We start from the raw sequence: 24,596 nt of genomic DNA, 5'->3' as shown, positions 1-24,596 counted from the left end.
CTGAATTATTGTGTCCCCTCCATCTCTAGACTTAATTTTAGTTGTATTGAGGAGATTCATGTCTGATATTTTTCTTTCTCTTCTTCATTTCCAGGAGGGCTGTTGGCCTGCTGCTGTGCTGCTGAACAGTATGCAGTCCTTTCGGGAGCAAAGCAGTTACCACGGAAACCAGCAGAGCTACCCACAGGAGGTACACGGCTCATCCCGGATAGAAGAATTCAGCCCTCGTCAGGCCCAGATGTTCCAGAATTTTGGGGGTGCAGGTGGTGGCAGCAGCGGCAGCGGCGGCAGCAGTGGTGGTGGACGACGGGGAACAGCAGCGGCGGCTGCAGCAATGGCTAGTGAAACCTCTGGCCATCAAGGCTACCAGGGTTTCAGGAAAGAGACTGGAGACTTTTACTACATGGCAGGCAACAAAGACCCTGTGGCGACAGGAACTCCACAGCCTCCCCAGCGAAGGCCTTCTGGGCCTGTGCAGAGCTATGGACCCCCCCAGGGGAGCAGCTTCGGCAATCAGTATGGGAGTGAGGGTCATGTGGGCCAGTTTCCAGCACAGCACTCTGCCCTTGGTGGTGTGTCTCATTATCAGCAGGATTACACGGGGCCTTTCTCCCCAGGGAGTGCTCAGTACCAGCAGCCTTCCAGCCAGCAGCAGCAGCAGCAGCAGCAAGTGCAGCAGCTGAGACAACAGCTCTACCAGTCCCATCAGCCTCTGCCACAAGCCACCGGCCAGCCAGCATCTGGCTCGTCCCATCTGCAGCCAATGCAGCGGCCCTCAACTCTGCCAGCCTCCGCTGCTGGCTACCAGTTAAGAGTGGGCCAGTTTGGCCAACACTACCAGTCTTCTGCCGCCGCCTCCTCCTCTTCCTCCTTCCCTTCACCACAGCGTTTCAGCCAGTCTGGACAGAGCTATGATGGCAGTTACAGTGTGAATGCCGGATCCCAGTACGAGGGACATAATGTGGGTTCTAATGCACAGGCTTATGGAACACAGTCGAATTACAGCTATCAGCCTCAATCTATGAAGAACTTTGAACAGGCCAAGATTTCGCAAGGGACTCAGCAGGGGCAGCAGCAGGGGCAGCAGCAGCAGCAGCAGCAGCAGCAGCAGCCACAGCCGCAGCAGCAGCAGCAGCAGCACCCCCCTCAGCACGTGATGCAGTACACCAACAGTGCCGCCAAGATGCCCCTGCAAGGCCAGGTGGCGCAGTACAGCCAGCCTGAGGTTCCTGTGAGGTCCCCCATGCAGTTTCACCAGAACTTCAGCCCCATTTCTAACCCTTCCCCAGCTGCCTCCGTGGTTCAGTCTCCAAGCTGTAGCTCTACCCCATCTCCTCTTATGCAGAGTGGGGAGAATCTCCAGTGTGGGCAAGGCAATGTGCCCATGGGTTCGAGAAACAGAATTCTGCAGCTGATGCCTCAGCTCAGCCCAACCCCATCAATGATGCCCAGTCCTAATTCTCATGCTGCAGGCTTCAAAGGGTTTGGACTAGAAGGGGTGCCAGAAAAGCGGCTGACAGATCCTGGGTTGAGTAGTTTGAGTGCCCTGAGTACTCAAGTGGCCAATCTTCCTAATACTGTTCAGCACATGCTACTTTCTGATGCCCTGACACCTCAGAAGAAGACCTCCAAGAGGCCCTCCTCTTCTAAGAAAGCAGACAGCTGTACAAACTCCGAAGGCTCCTCACAGGCTGAAGAACAACTGAAGTCCCCTATGGCAGAGTCGTTGGATGGAGGCTGCTCCAGCAGTTCTGAGGATCAAGGTGAGAGGGTGAGGCAGCTAAGTGGCCAGAGCACCAGCTCTGACACCACCTACAAGGGTGGAGCCTCAGAGAAAGCGGGCTCCTCACCAGCACAGGGCACTCAGAACGAAGCCCCCAGACTCAGTGCCAGTCCTGCAGCCAGAGAAGAGACAGCCTCACCAGGTGCTAAGGACACACCATTGTCATCCGACGGCAACCCAAAAGTCAATGAGAAGACAGTTGGGGTGATTGTCTCCCGGGAAGCCATGACAAGTCGGGTAGAGAAGCCTGGTGGACAAGAAAAAGGCTCCCAAGAGGATGATCCTGCAGCCACTCAAAGGCCACCCAGCACTGGTGGGACAAAGGAAACCGGTCACACGTCACTTCCACAGCCAGAGCCTCCTGGAGGAGGGAGTAAAGGAAACAAGAATGGAGATAATAACTCCAACCACAACGGAGAGGGAAATGGCCAGACCGGGCACTCTGCCGCGGGCTCTGGTTTTATCAGCAGAACTGAGCCTAGCAAATCTCCTGGAAGCCTGCGCTATAGTTACAAAGATAGTTTTGGGTCAGCCGTGCCAAGAAATGTCAGTGGCTTTCCTCAGTATCCTACAGGACAAGATAAGGGGGACTTCACTGGCCATGGGGAGCGAAAGGGTAGAAATGAGAAGTTCCCCAGCCTCCTGCAGGAAGTGCTTCAGGGTTACCACCACCACCCTGACAGGAGATATTCCAGGAGTACTCAGGAGCACCAGGGCATGGCTGCTGGCCTAGAAGGAGCCACGAGGCCCAATGTCTTAGTTAGTCAAACCAATGAATTGGCTAGCAGGGGTCTTTTGAACAAAAGCATTGGATCCCTATTGGAAAACCCCCACTGGGGCCCCTGGGAAAGGAAATCAAGTGGCACAGCTCCTGAAATGAAACAGATCAATTTGGCTGACTATCCAATTCCCAGAAAATTTGAAATAGAGCCTCAGTCGTCAGCCCATGAGCCTGGGGGTTCCCTCTCTGAAAGAAGATCAGTGATCTGTGATATTTCTCCACTAAGACAGATTGTCAGGGACCCAGGGGCTCACTCACTGGGGCACATGGGTGCTGACACCAGACTTGGGAGGAATGAACGTCTCAATCCAAGTTTAAGTCAGTCGGTCATTCTTCCAGGTGGGTTGGTGTCCGTGGAAACAAAGCTGAAATCCCAGAGTGGGCAGATAAAAGAGGAAGACTTTGAACAATCCAAATCCCAAGCTAGTTTCAACAACAAGAAATCTGGAGACCACTGCCACCCTACTAGCATCAAGCATGAGTCTTACCGAGGCAACGCCAGCCCTGGAGCAGCAGCTCATGATTCCATCTCAGACTATGGCCCCCAGGACGGCAGACCCACGCCAATGCGGCGGGTCCCTGGCAGAGTTGGTGGTCGGGAGGGCATGAGAGGTCGGTCCCCTTCTCAGTATCATGACTTTTCAGAAAAGTTGAAGATGTCTCCTGGGAGGAGCAGAGGCCCAGGGGGAGACCCTCATCATATGAACCCACACGTGACCTTTTCAGAGAGGGCCAATAGGAGTTCTTTGCATGCTCCCTTTTCTCCCAACTCAGAAAGCCTGGCCTCTGCTTATCATGCAAACACTCGGGCTCATGCTTATGGAGACCCCAGTGCAGGCTTGAATTCTCAGCTCCATTATAAGAGACAGATGTACCAACAGCAACAAGAGGAATATAAAGACTGGAGCAGCAGTTCTGCTCAGGGAGTCATCGCTGCGGCACAGCACAGGCAGGAGGGACCCCGGAAGAGCCCAAGGCAGCAGCAGTTTCTTGACCGAGTGCGGAGCCCTCTGAAGAATGACAAAGATGGCATGATGTATGGCCCACCGATGGGGACTTACCATGACCCCAGCGGTCAGGAAGGTGGACGCTGCCTCATGTCTAGTGATGGTCTTTCTAACAAAGGCATTGAATTGAAGCATGGCTCCCAGAAATTACAACAAGAATCTTGTTGGGATCTTTCTCGGCAAACTTCTCCAGCCAAAAGCAGCGGTCCACCAGGAATGTCCAATCAGAAAAGGTATGGACCACCCCACGAGACTGACGGACATGGGCTAGCTGAGTCTACACAGTCATCCAAACCCAGTAATGTTATGCTAAGGCTTCCAGGGCAAGAGGATCATTCTTCTCAAAACCCCTTAATCATGAGGAGGCGTGTCCGTTCTTTTATCTCTCCCATTCCCAGTAAGAGACAGTCACAAGATGTGAAGAATAGCAACACTGAAGATAAAGGGCGCCTCCTTCATCCATCAAAAGAAGGCACTGATAAAGCGTTCAATTCCTATGCCCATCTCTCCCACAGTCAGGAGATCAAGTCCATCCCTAAGAGAGAATCCTCCAAGGAGCTTCCAAGTCCAGATAGTAGAAACTGCCCTGCTGTTACCCTCACAAGTCCTGCTAAGACCAAAATACTGCCCCCACGGAAAGGACGGGGATTGAAGTTGGAAGCTATCGTTCAGAAGATCACATCCCCAAACATTAGGAGGAGTGCATCCTCGAACAGTGCGGAGGCTGGGGGAGACACGGTCACTCTCGATGACATCCTGTCTTTGAAGAGCGGCCCTCCCGAAGGTGGGAGTGTTGCTGCTCAGGATGCTGAGATGGAGAAGAGAAAAGGTGAGGTGGTATCTGACCTTGTCTGTCCAGCAGACCAGGAGTTGAGCATAGAAAAGCCTGTCGCACGGTCTTCGGAGGAGTGGCGTGGCAGTGGGGACGACAAAGTGAAGACGGAGATGCACCCAGACGGGGTTACTGCTGGAAAGGAACCCCCTGGTGCCATGACATCTGCAACCTCACAGAAGCCTGGGAGTAACCAAGGGAGACCAGATGGTTCCCTGGGCGGGACAGCACCTTTAATCTATCCTGACTCAAAGAATGTACCTCCAGCAGGCATATTGGCCCCTGAGGCAAACCCCAAGGCTGAAGAGAAAGAGAATGATACAGTAACGATTTCCCCCAAACAGGAGAGTTTCCCCCCAAAGGGTTATTTCCCATCAGGAAAGAAGAAGGGGAGACCCATTGGTAGTGTGAATAAGCAGAAGAAACAACAGCAGCCACCGCCTCCCCCCCCACAGCCCCCTCAGATACCAGAAGGTTCTGCAGATGGAGAGCCAAAGCCAAAAAAGCAGAGGCAAAGGAGGGAGAGAAGGAAGCCTGGGGCGCAGCCAAGGAAGCGGAAAACCAAACAAGCCGTTCCCATCGTAGAACCCCAGGAACCTGAGATCAAACTGAAGTATGCCACCCAGCCACTGGATAAAACTGATGCCAAGAACAAGTCTTTTTTCCCTTATATCCATGTAGTAAATAAGTGTGAACTTGGAGCCGTTTGTACAATCATCAATGCTGAGGAAGAAGAACAGACCAAATTGGTGAGGGGTCGGAAGGGTCAGAGGTCCCTGACCCCTCCACCCAGCAGCACTGAAAGCAAGGCGCTCCCAGCTTCATCCTTCATGCTGCAGGGACCTGTTGTGACAGAGTCTTCTGTTATGGGGCACCTCGTTTGCTGTCTGTGTGGCAAGTGGGCCAGCTACCGGAACATGGGCGACCTCTTTGGACCCTTTTATCCCCAAGATTATGCAGCCACTCTCCCCAAAAATCCACCTCCTAAGAGGGCCACGGAAATGCAGAGCAAAGTTAAGGTACGGCACAAAAGCGCTTCGAATGGTTCCAAGACGGACACTGAGGAGGAGGAGGAGCAGCAGCAGCAAAAAGAGCAGAGGAGCCTGGCCACCCACCCCAGGTTTAAGCGGCGGCACCGCTCAGAAGACTGTGGCGGAGGCCCTCGGTCCCTGTCCAGGGGGCTCCCTTGTAAAAAAGCAACCACCGAGGGCAGCAGCGAAAAGACTGCTTTGGACTCAAAGCCCTCTGTGTCCACCACTTCGGAAGGTGGCCCCGAGTTGGAGTTACAAATCCCTGAACTACCTCTTGACAGCAATGAATTTTGGGTCCATGAGGGTTGTATTCTCTGGGCCAATGGAATCTACCTGGTCTGTGGCAGGCTCTACGGCCTGCAGGAAGCCCTGGAAATAGCCAGAGAGATGGTGAGTACGAGAAATCCCTTACCAGATGCACTTTTTGTTACTTCTTGGTTTTGTTTCTTCCACAAACTTTGTTTCAGCCTTACTTTTTATTCTTCTGTATCACATGGTAATTCCTCCAAATTAAAGCCCCTAGGCCCATGTACAACACAAGGGATACAGCCAACATTTTATAATAACTATAAGTGGACTATAATCTTTGAAAGTTGTGACTCACTATGTTATACACCTGTAATTTATAGTGTTATGCATCAAACCTGCTCCACCCCTCCTCAAACCCGATTCCTCTGCTGGTTTTCCTCTGTTTCTAAACAGTAAACTTTTACTGGCATCCATGTTATCTATTGATCTTTCTTTCCGTTTTTCAACATCTGGCTCTGTAATACTTACGAAGTATATATTATGGTTATAACACCCTTCTTAGAAACTTTTCATTCCTCTAGAATTATTAATACGTGTTTTTGTTTGCTTTTTATTTTCTTAGACCACGTCTTTCCAGTCTATATTTTCCAGTAGGGATATTTGTTCTCCAGGTCTGTTTCATAACTACTATCCTGCGGCAGTCATCATCGTCATCATTTACTTCTTCCCTCTGTTGAATGCTGTTTCTGAATCCCATGTCTTCACCTTTCTTAGTCTGGGCCCTCATTTAGTAGAGTGCTTCATTCTTTAGTAGTTTCCTAAGAAAGGGGTGCATGGGAGGTAAATACGTTGAGATCACACTTCTGTTCTTTCCTCATGTTTAATGGGGTGTTGGCTGGATATAGGGTCTAGATTTGCAAATGTTTTCTCTCACTGTCTTGGAGTCACGGTTCCTGGCCTGTTCTCTAGCTTCTAGTGTTGCGGGACTGGAGCCACTCTGATTTTCAGGCCTTCATATGTGTTGGGTCTTTCTCCACTAGAGGTTTAAAGATCTTCTCATGTCCCTGGTTCCGAAATCACAAATGATGGGCCTTGAGGTTGGCCTTTTCATTCATTGTGTGGCTGCTCTGTGAGATCTTGCCATCTGTAACTCATGACTTTGAGATCAGGAAGTTTGTCATGTGTCACTTCCCTCTGCTTTCTCTGTTCTTTCCTGGAATTCCTATTAACCAGGAATTGTACCTCCCAGGTTGATCTTCTGGCTTTCTCTTTTCTCTCCTGTTCTGTGTTCTTTTTCTGTCTGTTTGTTCTAACTTCTCCATGCTTTCTTCAACCATCTAACCAACCTTTTATTTATCTTCATTTCTGATGTTTTCAGCAACTTTTTCTTCTCTGAATATCCCTCTGAGGGGACAGTAACCTGGTCAGATTGGGTTGAGTTGGGGGCCTAACTCGTCATACAATCTTTGAGCCAATGTTCTGGTTTCCGGCCCCATCTTGTTTCCCAACTTTCTGAGACACCTGTGCCTCTAGGCTCTGTGCCACAAGGTGCACCCTTCTCTCTGCTTCCTTTCAGTCAGCTGAATCACCTGCTCTGTCTGTTCTATTTCTGGTTTCCAGAATTTGGACGTCTGTGTGTTAGTGTCCTTTCCCATTCTTTACATCCTCATGAATTTGTCTTATAAGTTTACCCCTTTTTTTTTATGGAAAGGAAGCAGATGTGTAAATGTGTATTGTCTGTGATGTTTAATCAGATGAGAGTTTTTTGTGTTAATTTATATTTAAAACTTACCATACTTGACAAATACAGATGACTTTCATTCACAGTTAAATAATGATTTTATAAGCCAGGATTATAGTGTTTTTGGACACTTGATACTGTCCTCTCCCTCCCTACCACATCTCACCACACAGCACTATATTTTATCATTGCACTATCCCCAGAATTGATAACAGTGTCTGATAAAAAAAGGAAGTGCTAGTAAAGTATAATCAAAATGTAATTAATGTGAAATTTGCATATATTTTAAATTAGAACATCCTAATTCATCCACACAAAGGAGCTTGCTTTCCCTCCAAGACCTTCCCCCCAACCCCCAACCCCACGCAGGATCTCTTTTCTCCCTCCTTCCCTTCTCCATCATCAGTGTCACTCCCAAACCCCAAGTTTAAAATAGATTTACTTCTTAGACACAGTGGCATTTTAAAATGCAAAAGTCCTAAAGGGACATAACGTTTAGGATCCTAAGGTACAACATTCTTTAGTCAGTTCTGCGCACTCAGTAATCCATTGATCATCATTGTGTCCTGGTTGTTGGCCTGCTTGCCAACTTTCCTCTGAAAGTTACAGTATTTGGTGGGTTGATCTGTTTTGTTTACTTGTTACTTCTTGGTATATGTCCCTGTCCATCTGCCAGTGTTTTCTTTATTTCAACATAGAATATTATTAACATCTCAGTAATTTTTATGTGTAAACTTTTGAACATTCTCTAGTAGTAGCTGGTAACCAGTAATCAGCAGGCTAAATCCTTCCCACCAAATCACTGGATCCTGTGTCTCAGTCCAAGTCTAGTTTATAGAAAGTAGAAGACACCTGATAGTAACGCAACCACCCAAATGACAGCCCCTCCATCCCCGAAAAAGCCAAACAACAGGCTCCCTTTTAAAATTTCTCATCAGGAATCATGTCTTCAGGAAGTGACAATTTAGTCTATTACTTGTCAGCTTTGATCCCAAAATAAAATCTGGAATGTCGTAATTGGAACAAATACACTGACTGTGATAAATCAGTCTCTTTCTCTAACTCATTCCTCACAGCTTTCATTAACTAAATGGTTAAAATAACATGAAGCACATTAGGCAGGGAAAAGTAGTAGTCTTTGAAAGTAGTTTCTGTTTTTTAAAATATTGATTGAAGCCTCATCTGTTTCAGAAGTGCTTCAAATTAATTATATGTTCTAGGTGATAAAAAGTTAGAATGCTTCCTTTTAAAGGTAAAAGGCATAAAAACGGGTACTTTTGTCCTTATACTTCTGTATTGTAGAGGCTCTCCACTTAGGTTTTGGGGTTCTGTGACGGCTTCATCGGGGCCACAGACTCCACCATCTCCTTTAATAACATTTCAGAACAGTTGACCGAACCTTTTTTTTAAAAATTGAGATGTAATTGACATATAACATTCTATTAGTTTTGTGACCAATCTTATGTAAATCTCAATACTGCAGCTTTAAGTTTATTTCCTTATATTGTGCTCACTCACTATATCAGTGCCCTTTAGAAATATTAACTTTCTCTTCCCTTGATCCCATTCTATTTATTTTATATCCCTTTTTTAGAATAGAATGCCAGCTTTGTATATTGAATTTAGTTTTTCAATATACTGCGCATCTGTTTTATTCTCACAAGCCACCCAGTGAGATAGGAAAGGGGAAGATAACCATTCCATTACCCTCAGAATAAAGGATGACTTGACTTTAGTGACGCATGGTCAGGTAGTATAGCCCCACGATGTGTTGATTTTTAAAATGGTTTAAAAAATTGTGCTTCTTGGCTCTTGGAGCTGATGTTCTGCTATGACTACAAGATCCTTTTCTGTTTTACTTGCCTAGGTTTTATTCTCTTTTTCTTAATGTATTTGAGAGCAAATTAAAATTACAGTAACTTGCCTTTTTAAATTTAATTTGATAGATGCTGTTTCAATTTGTCAAGGTCACTTTGAGTCTAGTTTTATCTTAGGTTTTAGCAGATGCCTTCAATTTTGGTCTGCTTAATAAGCACGCTCTCAATCCTATTATATTGATAAGGCCACATATATTTGATTAAACATCCATTTTGGCCTGTGTATTTATCAGGTGTTTTGACAAGCATGATATTATAACAAAATAATACAAAGTCCTCAAGAGACAATAGCCTTTCTCCCCATAAGCATCACACTACTCTGAAAATTGCTGAAAACCAGAACATTCCTGTACAAACAGCCGCCTTCACACTCTTTCCTTTTCTAAGTGTGGGACTGCACAGTCCTCTTTGGTTTTGTCTAACTTTAACCTCTGCTTATTTACCTTGGTGTGCTTGTGTGAATCCACAATGGCCCCTGACATGGATAGTGTGACAGAGGTAATTGCCTCTAAATGGGCATGCAGATAACTTGGTGTATAAAAACCTGTTTGATAGGTTTAGGGCTGTGAAGGCCTTCAGAGATCTCATTGAGGCTGCAGCTCTTAGCTTTGCTGGCCTGTGCTTGTTCCCTTCCCCACCTTCACTACCTGGGCTGGCGGCACCCCTCCCATCTTACATCCTTGAGTGTGTAGCCCAGCAGGGATGCTGCCACCAGCCCAGATCCTGCTGAAGCCTTCCTTAAACTCCTCATCTCTGCCCTTAACTCCGGTATCTTCCCCTCCGGTGATTGTCCCTCCCCTGTACCCCTCTGCTTTCCCCCCTCTACTTTCCTCTCCCCCTCCCTCTCTCACATTCCCACATCCTTTCTTCTCATTCCCCTCCCCCCTTCCTTACACTCCCTCCTTCCCCATCCCTAACCCCTCACTGGCAAGCACTTGATCTTTGTCATCACAGTGCTCACTTCTGTCACAGCCTGTCTGCGTGATGCAGTGAGGCACCATGGCCTGTTCGTCTCTCTAGTCCCATTAGTTTTAGCATACAGCAGAAAGTTGTGTGATTGTCTTATTACCATTTTTTCTTAACATTTAGCTGTGTGATATCTCTTTTTATATCACTGCGTGATGGCCTTGACACTGAACCTCTGGAGAAAGGGTTAATTTTCTTTCAGAATTTGGTTTTTCTAAATTCTGAGGAATCTCCTATGAAATATGCAGATTTGAATTTTATTACCTTACCGGATGAATCATGACAAATTGAAAGACTTTCAATTTCCTTAGACTGTTTAGTTCTTTTCGAGGTGGAGGGATGATGAGAGAAGCATTACACTTGTTTCTAAGTAAAACTTTTAAGGGAGTAGACCATTCTTTGAAAATACTAAAGGATCATAAATAAGAATATTGACAAATCCTACTTATTAAATCAAATAATTCATCCCTGAGATGTTAAACTAGTTATTGCTTATATGTTCAAAGAACTGAGATGATCAAATAGTGTGTGAAAGTAGATACTCATTTCAATTCAACAAACATCTGAGCCTTGTTAGAAAACCAGTAAAAGTCTGGTTAGTGCTGGGAGGGACCTTCACTCCACAGATGAGTGAGCCTCGACCCAGGTCCCCCAGCTGGTGTGAAGAGAATCACTGGGGCACACAGTTCCTGGGCTTTGTCAGGAAGGTTTGCGGGGTTCGTGCAGAAAGCAAAGCCTTGCCCCCACACAGTTCCTACACGAGGGCTTGAGCTTCCTTCATCCAGCACTTAGACAAGTGGAGCTCCTGCCCCCTCACCCCAAGCCAAGGCCAGTTTTGCAGGACCCTGAAGTCCACAGCTGCAGACCAGTTTCTTCCCATCTTCCTATGTATTGGTAAGAAGTCAGATAAGAGAAAATCCAGTCAGCTTAGTAGTTGCCCTCAAAGATCTCCTCACCTTTCTGCCTTAGGGAAACTGATGGCACCTGCTGTAAAGAAGGTTGTCTTGAGCATTAAATGAGTTATTCTTTGGAAAATACGTAGAGAAATACTTGGCATGTACTGTGGGCTGGTGTCTGCCCTAGAGTGGTGTCCTCACAGTTGTTTTGGTGAAGACGTGTTCCTGTTGTTAACCTCAGTCAGCTGCAAACTGTGTGTCCTTCCATCCCGGCACAGTTAGTGGTCTGTCTCAGAACATATCCTCCTGGATAGCTAAGTTGTCCTGTGTGTGAAACAGTTTCTCATTTTTGTTACTCTTGTGGGAAACTCAAGTTTGGGGGAAGCAGAGTGTGTGGTATTTAAGGTGCACTATTAATTACCACCTCATGAAATAGCATTAGTCCACATAAACACTCTCAGGAATTAGATTTCTCAAAGGAGAGGAGGCAAATGGAAGGGAATAAAATCTGCCCGCACATTAAGTAAAAAGCATTAATATTCTTGTGAGTTGGTAAATTTTTAATAGTGATTACCAAAGGCCACAGTAGAGTCTACCCAGTGATAAAGTTTTTTAAATAAGCATTTTTGACAGGTCAGCACTATAAGGGAGATCCAGAATAACTGAATTCATGGATTGATTCAGGGCACACACACTCCACCTCCCACCCCAAATAGTTAACCATGTGCAGTGTATGTGGACTACGGAAGACTACTGTCGTCTTAGAATTTAGCCTTTCATATATAGGCAATACAAAGCCACTGGCAATTTGTAAGCGTGTAAAATTACATGATCAGGTCTTTGTTTTATGAAGAAAGCTCAGGTAGGATGTGAGGAGAGGTGAAGTGAGCCAACCAGGTGAGAGGCTGTGGCGTTAATTTGTACAAGAGATGATAAGGGCTGAATGAACGGTAGTAAAGGGAATCAGAAGGGATGGGCAGATGTTAGAAACATTTTGGAATTTAAAGTTGATAGAATTTAGAAACTTGATTAGACCTGACAAGTAAAGGAAAGTGAGGGACGAAGCTGAGGTTTCTAGCCCAGCAAGCAACTCAGTGGGGGTGTGAGGGCGGGCGGGACACTAACAACAGAAGGGACTGAGGAAGAGGAGACATTTCGTTTTGTGGCTGATGTGTAGCAGACGGAAGGAAGTATCAGGTGTGAAAGCACTTTAGCTCAGTCAGCACTCTAGGTCTTCTTAGTAAGTACTTCCTGATTTGTATTTAGCTTTTTGAGTAGATGTAAGACTGGTAAATTCAAGCTGCAAACAAGTGGGGGAGAAGTAGGAAATCATGAAATCTGTGTCATTTAAAAAAAAATCCCGCATAGAACCCTTAAAAGGTGTCAGAGAAAGAAACTAAGCTTATCATTATAATTATTGCCTAAAATATGATGGGGGGAGCAGAATGGTAGTGTACTGGTTTTGGTTTTCTAGTAATTTTTCCAAGATATTGACTTTATTGACCGCACAGTGGAATTGCTGATTGCATTTGACTACAATGAGGAAGGGCTGATGTGTGGGCCTGAGAAAAGCTCTGTTGTGCACAGCAGCACCCTACATTCTCAGACTTCCAGACTGTGGCTTAAGGTCTTGTGTGTGGACTTGAGACCAGACAGAGTGGGCTCTGAGGTTAAGATTGTCACTGTGGATGGATACTTGTCTTTTGAGGACCTGAGGAAGGTCTACTTAGAGGAGATAACAGGAAACATAGGAAAGGGGAGGAGAGAAGGCCTGGCAGATGGGCCATGGGATCTGGGGGAGGCGCTTGGGCACTGTCTGTGGGGTTGAGGTTCCCAGTCTTACTCCCAAGTTGTGAAAAGATGAAATACCTTTTATAAAGGTATTGCTTATTTACATGAAGGTAATAACAACAGTGTTATTTGTATTGATGGACTAATACTTTAAGTAAAAGAAAGTCAGTCCCAATTCTGATAACCCAACAAATTGGCCTCTTTTCTAGATTTTGTCCATGGGCTTATTTTACTATATGTGATAATGATTGCTAATGTGTATTTCTAAGCACTGTACATGAACTGTCACATACAAACCTCAAAACAAACCTGAAATGGGTCTCATTATGCTTCTACCCTTACACTATGGGTACAGGTCTCCATGTTGCTTTTTTCACTTAATTTTGTAATTTTAATTTTCATATCAATCTATGTTTTTTTTAATATGTAATGGAATTTATCTAAATATTCCCACACTGCCAAACATTAAGGTTTCCAGTTAGTTATTCAGTGTAACATTTTTATTCATGGAGTTTTATTGGCGGGAAATTTTCCAGATGTTGAACTGCTAAATCAAAAAGTGTGACTATTTTATGGTTTTTGGTAGGCATTGTCTTGTGGTATAACTAGAAAGGATCGTATCGAACTAGGATCATCCACAAAAACATGTGAGTCCACGTTTTACTACAGTCTCAAAGGCACTGGATTCCTTTTTAAATTTTAGTTTCTTTTAGACTTCATTTTTGTATTAGTGATATTGCTGTTGTTTCCTATTTTAATGCTTTATGTCCGTTGATCATTAATTTGGAATTTCAGTGTTTCTCCTCAATTTGTTGTCTGTTTTCTATGCATATTTTTCCTGGTCTGAATAACTTCAGTTACCTGAAAAATTCAGATGTGTAGAAGTCATTTCTTCAGGAGGGCCACCTAAACGAGGCATTGGGAGAGCTCTTAGATAGTTTTCTCATCTATAAATAGGATGAAAACAGAGGACAGTTGGGGTAAAATTAACTTTGCTGGAGATCAGGTAGCTTCCTTGGTGGGCTCCAAACTATTCCTAGAGGCTTTTGTATTGAGGTGGTTTTTTTAAGTACTGTGGGCTGGTGTCAGTCCTGAAAAGTGTCCTCACATGTCACTTTAGTGAAGATGTGTTCCTGTCATTAAGCTAATGGAGTAGAAATTGAACCAAAGAGAAAATTCAGTTCTATGTGACCTGTCCCAGTAAGCCAGGTACAGTGGAGTAACTTTCGCTGTGTGTGCTTATGACTGACACTTGATTTGAGTATGTTGGTGGCATACTGCTGTCCAGAACAGAACTGCAACAGCTGCCACATAAGCAGACACACAAAACTGACGTCAACAAAATCATGAACTCCAAGTCTGAAGTGGTACTGGTCCCTTCTGCAGGAGTGCTGCCCAGCTGCAGTGACATCGGCTGTGGAGGCAATTTATTTCTTACCTGCTTCACTGAGCAGCTAGTGGAAGAGTTTCCAGTAAAATGTATGCTCATTTAACAACTCTCAGGCATATTCATTGTGACTGGCTCTGTGGAGATGCCAGGTGGTTCCGGAGTTTGAAAACAGTGTCTGTGAGGTTTAAATCTTGGTTCAGATGGATGTTAGATGTAGGTCCTTGGTTTGCTTGAAAGTTATTTTGTTTTTTTCGTTCAAAAATACTTAAAGCTGGTCAAGGTAAGCAATAGGATAATTGACAGGTGGTTCTCTTTGCTTGCTTCTAGGGAGAGTTCTCTCTGGAAGGAATCAAAATATATTAATGCTTTGAAAAGGCAGCCCCTCAAAATATGTTTATTTGCTGACACTAGACTTTGCACCTCCCAGCATGCCTGGACATTTTAATCCACCTATCATTCATGAAAAGCACATTGATTTAAAAAGCCATCTCACCTGTCACCTGGTTCCCCAAGCAGCAAGTTCCCAGTGTTGTGCCACTTAGAACTGTATTTTGTGACTGTCTTCCTCACCAGATCAGTTCTCTGGGTCAGCCCTGCAATCCTCTGTAGTGCCTGACTCAGGGCTGATCAGCACACGTGACCCTGTGACTTAAGAAGGAGATGTGTAACAAGCAACATAATGTCCAGTGGTAGAAGATGGGCCTTTAGGTGTTATTTAAAGTATTTTTAAAAGCATGTAGTAATTGGAAATCATCTGTGGAAATGCTGGTTAGGATTTTAATCTTTCTGTTAAAAAAATTGAAGAGAGATGTTGAAGTGTGTTTTGATAATGAGATGGAGTTTTTTCTATATGCTACTTTATAGTTTCAGCAAAAAAAAAATAATGGTTGAGAGATGGACAACCGTGGTAGTATTCATTGCTCATCCCATAATTCTCCGTGAGACACAGCATACAGGGAACCATCACCAGAGGTTTTGTTGTGAGTTTCAGTGTGTGTCCTTTGCGACAGAAATGTGAGATCCAGAGGTCTGTCACCTCAGAGTCCTAACACTGGTGATTATTATCCTAGACTGATCACCTAGAGGACAGCCTCCACTTTGACTCAGAAGGGAGAACAGTCCCTGTATGAGAGTATGAGCTAATGACACTCAGAATTCACATTCCAGACCTGTCTGTCCAGCTGCCTCACTGGCCTCACTCAGAACCAACATATGCAGACACCAGTGTCCCCTGCCTAGTTCTGTGCCCTCTTCTGCCCTAGCCAAAACCCTTGTAGCCATCACAGACTCCTCTCCCTCCTTCCTGTTTCCTATTCAGGCCGTCACTGTTCTTATTTCCTAAATAACTCAAATCTCGCATGTCTTCATTGTCAACCACCCCTGGGCCAAACCATCATCTTTTCCCATCACAGTAGCATCTTAATTGGTCTCCCTACCCTTTATTTTGACCCCCTTCTGTCCATCCTCTACTCTGAAGTGGTCCTTCTAATACCCAAATGTGGCTATGCCAATGCCAGCTTACAGCCCTGATTTACTTGCACCCTATACTAGTTGGCATCTGTTCTGTGGTGGGAACAAGTCAGTGCCTGTAATTAAAGTAAGACAATGTGATAGAAAGTAACCAGGTAGTTGCCTTAGATCAGGGGTCCAGGTAAAGTTCCCAGAGGACCTGAGGTGGGAATAATATGAGGTAGACTTTGAGATCAGAGAGTGTTTATAGAGGGTACGGGGCTGCAGGGAGGAACAGAGCTTGGTGGATCTGAGGAACAGAAAGAAAGCCAGTGTGGTGAGACGGTAGCAGATAAGAGGAGAGGGTAATGAGGTTGGGGAGGTCAGCAAGACTAACCCCTGTGGCCTGTGGGCAGGAGTGGAAATGGAACAACTGGGTGAATGTGGTGCCATTTGAAACAGGAGGGCCAGGAGGAGGAACAGGTTTGGTGGGGAAATCAGGAGGTGTATTATGTCCATGTTAAGTGTGAGATGGCTCCCTCTTAGACATGTAAGTGACCATTTCTGAATTAAGGAATTTCTGATGGGTAGTTTCTTACAGCTAAGCGCAGCTCCAGTTGAGCTTAGACCAGCACGTGTGTACATGCTGGGAGGGTGTGGGGTCTGTGTAAGCATCAAGATGCACCTAATTTGGGTGAGGGGAAAGGTGAGTCAGGAAGGCTTTGGAGGCCGGGCCCGTCCATTGTCATGGTGCCCTCGGACTTGCCAAAAGATCAGAATGATGGGGGATTTGATAAGTGAGGGGTGGGAGAAATGGGCACACGTCAGGATCCACACCTTCCTGCTTTCCCAAGCCCTCTATCATCTGGCCCTTTGAAACTCACAATCCGCCTGGAGCACACTTTTAATTCTACTCTGAGCAGCTCCTTCTTGGCTCTCTCAGTGTCACTGCCTGGGGCCCCTCATCCCTCACAGGTGGACAAAAACAGCCATTAGTATTTGCACACAATCATTTGGACCAGGTACTCTCCAAGAAAAGACTTGCTCCTCTGTCTGACACATCAGGCCAGGAGTGTAGGCTAAGCATCCACAGTGGAGACTGAGGAGCGTTGTGCAGGGCTGCCATGTGGGTGTGGGCAGCATCTTTACAAACTGCTGCTGCTGCCTCCTGGCAAGCGAGGCTTTGCGGTGCTGCAAGCTTTTTCCTCCTTAAAGCCATTTACCTCCAGGGTTGCTTCCTCTCCAGCAAGGGAATTCTGTTCTCCTGTAACTGTCCCAACTGTCCAATCCACCCCCACTTTGGAGAAATGAGTTCCGTTTAAGGTGAATTTGCCAACAAGATCTTGTTACTGAGATCTGGAAGACTCTCCCTTCAAAATCTTCCAAATCAACTCTCAGAAACCCAGGAAATAACACACACATACACACTCACTGCCCCCCCCCCCCCCCCAATCACCACCAGCAGCAGCAAACAACCAATTGTTGCCTTTAGTACCTTAATTGGACCTGGGGATCTGAAACCTCTTAGTCATCAGTTTATCTTCAGGAAATTTCTGTAATTTGGCTAATCCCATCCTCTGTTGCTTCGTAATCTCACTCATGAAAGCAAACCCTATGATGGAACCACCTTTCGTCACATAAACACTGTGCCCTAACCAGGCTGCCCAGAGAACAAGGAAACAAGGACCAGAAAGAGAGCAACAGAAGCTCTTGGATTTCCCCAACAGATGGTCTTTGAAGACACCAGAAGAGATTGTTGAGAAGGAGTAATGATTACAGAACCTTGTAGGTCTTGTTTTATTCTTCATCCAGATATTCACAGGGATTGACTTCTTGTAATGGTAGACAAGTCACTTTCCCCTCTCCCAGCATAATTTCTGGACTAACCCATCAGGTTGTTGTAAGGGGAAAAATGATACCTGTCATAATGTCAGTTGACTTTAAAAAATTGTAGGTGGGGAAGGTAGGAGTTGGATTTAATTCTTGGTCATATTACTTTCAAGTTCACATTTTCTTCATCTGTTGAAGTGAGGATTGGCTTCTTGCTGAGTATTTTCCTGCTCTGGAAGAAGGAAAATGTCCACATCCACGAAGGTGGATTGAGCCAACGCTTGTTAGAATTTCTTGTGGGTGAGAATCCCTCAGATGCTGCTCTTTTAGTCTTTCTAGGTGGTGGCCACAGACTTCAGGTGATGGCCAGGCAGGTGACAGACTGAAGTCAACTCTGAAAACTCAGTGTTTAGCTAGTCAACTAAAGCTAGATCATAAGCTATTCAACTAACTTTGGTACCAAAGTTTCCATTCTAGGTTTGGACCAAGTTTTTCCTTTCAGTGTAGAGTTTCTGGGAAGAAAAGGCTTGTGAGTGACCTGAAATGCCCTTTGAGGTGTCTCACACATTATCACCTCATTAAATGTCCCCATAAAGCATGCTGAGAGGGTTGGAGAGATCTGGCCAGCTGGCTTTAGGGTGTGGGGACCAGTGACCCTATGGGTAGTTGCATTGGCAGTAGCTTAAATATGCTAAGACATCCTCATTTTTAGGTTCCTTTCTGCTGGCACTCTGCCCCCATGTGAAAGTGCTTCTGCTGCCTGCCCCTTTTCAGGCTGCCCCTGCCCTTGAAGAACTTGCCACTTCAAGGAATAGGGTGGCCTTGGCTGAGAAGATCTTGATTGGGAAACTCAGTTGATCTGTTGGGAAGATGGGGATGGTTGAGGTGGAAGCAGATCTGGCTAAGAAGGAATAGGACAGATGCAAGTAGAAGGAGAGGCAGTGAAAAGAAGGGAAAAGATCTCCAAGAGTTTGGAACTTCTTTGGAGATTTAAGTCAGTGTAAGCTGCACAGATTTGAGATGTCATTAAAGGAGGCTGTTGGGGCAGCACAGTCATCATTTCTGCCACTAAAATTGTAAACAGGTAAATATGAGCTCCTCGTGGACGAGCAGCTTTCTGGATGCATAGACCCAGCTCCTGGGTGGGACGGGCGGTGGAGAGGAGCAGGGTTATTATACCAAGAGTCACTTTCCCGGTGGGAAAGATACGTTTCAAAAGATACCTTTATAGATTCAGAAAGCTCAAAAGGCAATCCACTGTTTGAGCAAAGAGTTAAAAAAAAATTAGTTTATAGTCTTGTGCAACTTAAATTTCAATGTTTTAAACTGTCTATAAAATAAAAGCGTTTGTCTCTACACTTGGAGAAGAGGCTGTTCTCTTTCTTACTGGGCTACCACGGGGCTCCTCCTCCTGCTGGGTTGGCCTTTCTCAGGTTCTCAGCTGCTACTTGGAGCAAACCTGCTAATTACTGCCTAAACTTCCTTTCTAACTTCTTAAAGGCACACATCCCTTTTCTTCCTAACATGTAGAAACTCCCCTTAGACAAAACATATAAGGTTCTCAACAGAGTTACAATTCTCTTCTCTGGCTGTAAAAGAAAGCCTCTGATTAGAACTATTTTAAACGGAGTATATGTACCTGTGGTGTGGGTAAGATAAAGTGCAAACTATGTTTCAGGAAAAAAACCAAGGTCTGTTTTAAGTCAAAGAAACATCATTAGTGAGGCCTGTGTTGACTTTCTCATAAATGAAGTTATGAAACATGTATATTAACATAGCAGTATACATTTCAAGAACAAGAGGGAAAAAAACAATTAAACCAAGCCTTCTTTTGTAACGCTTTATTTAATATTCTGGAAGGGGGGAGATGAAGACTGGTTTTAACTAAAATTGTGATAAGTGGATGCATTTTATTTGGGAAATTGCTTTGTTTTGCCTCTCTAAATTTGTTATTGCCAAACCTGAAGACTATAAACCCAGGAGAATTAAAGTTAGGGAATTACAGAGCTTTTAAAAGCTATAGTGAATGGCTAGTGTCTGTGCCCACCACATCCACGTTTGGAGTTCGTTACATATGTGATAATTAAAACTTTCAATTTTGTGGGCATCTTGATAGAAAATAATTACTAGTACCTGTACTGATACAAGTACATGTTTAGAGAACATTATCATCAATACAGTGTCCATACTAAAACAGACAATCGAGGGTGGGGGAAAAAGTGGTTAAATGCTGTGCCTGGCCTGTGAAAAATGCTGTATTAAAAACATAAATGTTCAAAACCAGTGCACATAAGTGGCAGCATTGCTGGGTGTAAGCACTAGCAGTGGATTGTTTTAAAAGCTGGCTTCTGGATGTCTGTGCTGCCCAGAGCCTTGCAGATAAGCCCAGAGGGCCTCTGTTCAGGGGGCCATCCTGGGGTGGCTGCTGGGACTTTTTTTCCTTCCATTTTTATGTAGGGTGTCTTAGGAATACTGTACATGTCATTTAAAAAATACTCTTTTTCTTCATTGTCAAGCACATTCAAGGTTGATTGGGGGAGGTTTTGGTTTGTTTTGTTAATTTTCTTAAAAGATTCTCCACCCTCCTCCTCTTTTCCCATCTGGGTATTACCCTTGCTTTACTGTTGAGAAAAATCAAGGCTTAAATTAATTAACTGTCCCAAGCCTGTCTAGCTGGTGGAGGCAGGGCCAGCACTGGTCTCCCATCTCCCTTCTCTGAGGAGCCTCTGCTGCGGTTCCACCCCCACCCAAGTGCCTGGACAGCTCGGCTCAGCGGGAAGAACTCAGGGCCTCCTCTCCAGCCTAGCTCTCTCCGTTTTTCTCTTTTTGTGTCTTTCTTTGTCTCTTTTTAGGCTGCCTATATTTGAGGCAGGAACTAGGAAAAAGATAACCCACTGAATATAAGGAAAGCAAATCCAGGAGATGTCAGCAACCAACTGGAACATATCTTTTTTTTTTTAATTATTTATTTATTTATTATGTATTATATTATTAATTTTGGTAGGGGGGAGGTAATTAGATTTGTTTACTTTTAGAGGAGGTACTGGGGATTGAACCCACCACCTCGTGCATACTAAGCATGTGCTCTACCACTTGAGCTATACCCTCCCCCCTTCTTTTTTTTTTAATTGAAATATGTCATTTTTAAAAATTGAAGTATAGTCAGTTTACAATGTGTCAATTTCTGGTGTATAACATACATAATGTTTTAGTCATACATATACATACATGAATTCATTTTCATATTCTTTTCGTTATAGGTTACTACAAGACACACATAGTTCTCTGTGCTATACAGAAGAAACTTGTTATCTGTTTTATACATAGTTAACATTTGTAAATCTTGAACTCCAAGTTTATCACTTCCTAACCCCTTTTCCCCCAGTAACCGTAAGATTGTTCACTATGTCTGTGAGTCTGTTTCTGTTTTGTAGGTAAGTTCATTAGTGTCTTCTTTTTTTCTTTTTTTAAATTTTTACCTATGAGTGATATCATATCATATTTTTCTTTCTCTTTCTGGCTTCCTTCACTTAGAATGACTGCCTCCAGGTCCATCCATGTTGCTGCAAATGGCATTATTTTATTCCTTTTTATAGCTGAGCAGTATTCCAGTAAAGAAGTAAATAAATATCTTCTTTATCCCCAGTCATCTGTTGATGGACATTTAGGTTGTTTCCATGTCTTGGCTATTGTATATAGTGCTGCTGTGAACATTGGGGTGCATGCGTCTTTTCAAGATAGAGTTCCCCCCAGATACATGCCCAGGAGTGGGATTGTTGGATCATGTGGTAAGTCTATTTTTAGTCTTTTGACGAATCTCCATAGTGTTCTGTAATGACTGCACCAAACTGCATTCCCACCAACAGTGTAGGAGGGTTCCCTGTTCTCCACACCCTCTCTAGCAATTATTGTTTGTGGACTTTTTAATGATGGCCATTCTGGCCGGTGTGAGGTAATACCTTACTGTAGTTTTGATTTGCATTTCTCTGGTAATTAGCGGTATTGAGCATTTTTTTCATGGGCCTATTGGCCATCTGTATTGTCCTCTGGAACGTGTCTTTAACTGTATTTTTTTTCCTCTCCACTTTAGGATAAACAAGGAAATGATAAGGAAAAAAGCTTGCTAGCAGAGATTTATTTTTAAAAGCAAGTTTTGTTATATCTTGGGGTCACTTTGATTAAAAAAAAAAAAGCCTAGTCTTTACCTAGTATCTTACAAGTGTAGTCCTAGTGATAGAATCATCACTCTGAGGCAACAGTAAATAATCATTTTAATTCAAAATAGTAGAGACTCAGGTATCCCAGAAGGAGTTTCTAGCTTTCACCCACAGTGAACCAGGAAGTATCGTTTGACATTAAACCCTTTCCTGATCATTCCAATTGAGATTTTGCTCTGTGTCCAAAACATTCTATTCTATAAATGGAATTTTTCTAAGAGTAAGTAGCTTTTAGAGCAGGGGCCATGTGTGCCCTCTCCTTGTCAGAATCCTGCTGCAACGATGCCCAAAGGGCCCCCCTTCCTCTGTGCCTGCCAAGTAAGGGCCCCCGCCATTGACACCACAGACACCCGGCTCAGAGGCGCATCTCAGACCCCCATGCCTGTAGCTTATCATCAAGTCCTGTTGGTTTTACCTCCATACCTTTAAATGCAGCCTCTCGTACCCCCATACCCAAACTCTTCCAGACCTCCCTAACTCACAACCCATTGTTGGCCCCACATTCATGCTCATCACCTCCCCGCCCTTCAGAATCCAGCTCCACTGTGTCAGCCCTCCACACCCTGAGTGCTTGTTTCTGTAAGGTAGTTTATCCCTTCTGTCCTGACTTCTGAATGCTTTCCTGACCTTCACTTGGTCAGGGACACTACCTCTAAGCTCTGAAGTATTATTTACATCATAACACATCACAGTTTTGGTTTCTTAACTACAGGCCATTCTATAAGCTCCCTGAGGGCAGACTTTTGCTCACATAGGCATATAATAAAAATTTGTTGAATGACTAAAAAGGAAAGATTATTACCTTTCTGAAGTTGATACCATTTAAGAAAACTTAAATAGTCAAAGCAGAAACCACAGAGAATCAAAAACACCTTGATCATACAGACTCTTGTGATCTTTAGAGAAACCAGAATTTAGAGGGAAAGATAAGAAATAGAGAAAACTTGAGCCGATAAAGACAAAACTGAGTTCTTAATTTTCTTCCAGCCCATGTTTCCACTTTCTTAACTTTGCAGTTTTATGCTGTAGACTCAAAATTGACATGTTAATAAGGCAAATTAAAAGTCCCAAGAACATATGAAAACGAGTGTATGTATGTATATCCAAGACTGGGACATTGTGCTGTACACCAGAAATTGATACATTGTAATTGACTGTACTTCAGTTAAAAAAAAAAACAGTCCCAAGAACAGCTTGTTAGGAAGTCAAAATCTTTCTTCATGTTAAATAGAATTACTTGATTACATGATTCTGTAAAGAAGCACCAGCCTGGCTTTTTAGTGGTAGCCAGTGGTTACTAACCGTCACATCTGATGGAGGTACACCAGATGTACCTTACTTCCAACACACCTAACATGTGAAAATCCAGATTTGTAAAAACAGCAACAACAGAAATAGAGATGCATGTGATAGAATCTTCTAGAGAAAAGACACCCTTCCCCAGCTGCATCTTAGTCCTAATAATTTTTATTGTTTGCTGAATGTTAAAGTGAACAAATCCATCATAGAAAGGCATGTGTACTCTGAATGTGTTTTCATGTGGTCAAGGTTGTGGCTAAATTCTGCCTCCTCTGTTTGGCAGACAAAGTGCAGAAAGATAAGAAAGGACTTTGTTAATGAAGGAAAAAAGTCCTTTAATCCCAGGCCTTCTAGCCTGATTCAAAGCATCATAACTTCAGTGTAAAGCCATCCGTGAGTACAAAGACAGTAGGAAGGGAATTCAGGGAACAGGCTTTCCTCGTGGAACAGAGGCCAGGGACAAAGCCAGAGTCATTTGAGCAGTTGCGCATAGGTTTGACCTTGCTCAGGCCGTTGTGCTTTTTGCTCTACTTCGGGGCCAGCCAACCCTCAACCCTGACTCAGCCACAGACTTTTTTTTTTTTTTTTTTTTGGTAGGTTTATAATGTGTTTGAAAAGGTTTCCAAAGAAACCAGTATTTTTCAGGGTCAGCAGCAGAGTCACTTTTTGATTGAGGGTTTTACGGGAGGAGAGTGGGGGTCTAAGTGGATAATTTTATTCCAGATTTTTGTATCTAAACAATGACCATCAGATTAAAGAAAGTTTCTGCATGTGTGTTTTCTCTCCTGGTTTTGAGGGGAAGCAGATGACTCTGTCCTGGGAACAGAGAAGATGAGCTGTTACTTTAGGCTCTGGGTGTGCTATGAGGAGCAGTACACCTGCTGGGCCTCAGCCCCTCACAGCAGCGGCGGGTCCTGAAGCAGTGGGAGAAATTATCCTCGGTTAGTCTACTGTGAGTGTGGGGCTTGCGTAGCAAGGGTGGGGACAGGCTGGGAGCATGTGGCTAGGAGCCCGTGGCAGGTGACACTGGTATAGGCAGCCTGAGTCTGCTCTGCCCGTACCAGGCAGGGGCAGTACCTGAAAGCACAACAGACCAGTGTGCGGGGCCCTTTTCCTCATTCTGGTTGTGCTCAGTTTTCCACACTTTTGACCTCCTGCTAGTGTTTAATTTGCGCTTGATTGTGTATAGTTTTATTCCTCGTTTATTTAGTACCTTTCCTTCCAATGCAGAAGTGTTTCACAAAACATTAAAAATAATTCGCATTAATCTGTATTGTTCAATAATAGAATTAGGAGGAGAAATAAATGAAAGTAATAGTGAATAGTAGCTAAGAGATGCAGTGTTCAGAGATCTGGCCAAGAGCTGACTATATACACACCCTCAGAGGTGGAATACTACTGAAATGTACACACAGCAACTCAAGTTACAGAAAACCTGACAGCAGATGCTCAGGCCC

General features: G+C 44.3%; 1 protein-coding gene across 3 annotated transcripts in view; it reads left to right on the top strand.

Moving 5' to 3' along the window:
* The window catches only part of TCF20 (transcription factor 20), an 86,202-nt gene that overhangs the window by 37,307 nt on the left and 24,299 nt on the right, over window positions 1–24,596 (top strand). For all 3 annotated transcript variants that reach the window (XM_032492341.1, XM_032492340.1, XM_032492339.1), the window contains one exon: window positions 95–5,824. In XM_032492341.1, coding sequence (XP_032348232.1) covers window positions 131–5,824 — 5,694 coding nt within the window. In that variant the 5' untranslated portion in view covers window positions 95–130. Of the gene's footprint in view, window positions 1–94; window positions 5,825–24,596 lie in introns of those variants that run through there.

Source organism: Camelus ferus, chromosome 12 (assembly GCF_009834535.1).
Source record: "Camelus ferus isolate YT-003-E chromosome 12, BCGSAC_Cfer_1.0, whole genome shotgun sequence".
In the NCBI taxonomy this organism is placed as follows: domain Eukaryota; kingdom Metazoa; phylum Chordata; class Mammalia; order Artiodactyla; family Camelidae; genus Camelus; species Camelus ferus.
This window is presented reverse-complemented; position numbering and strand designations above follow the sequence as displayed.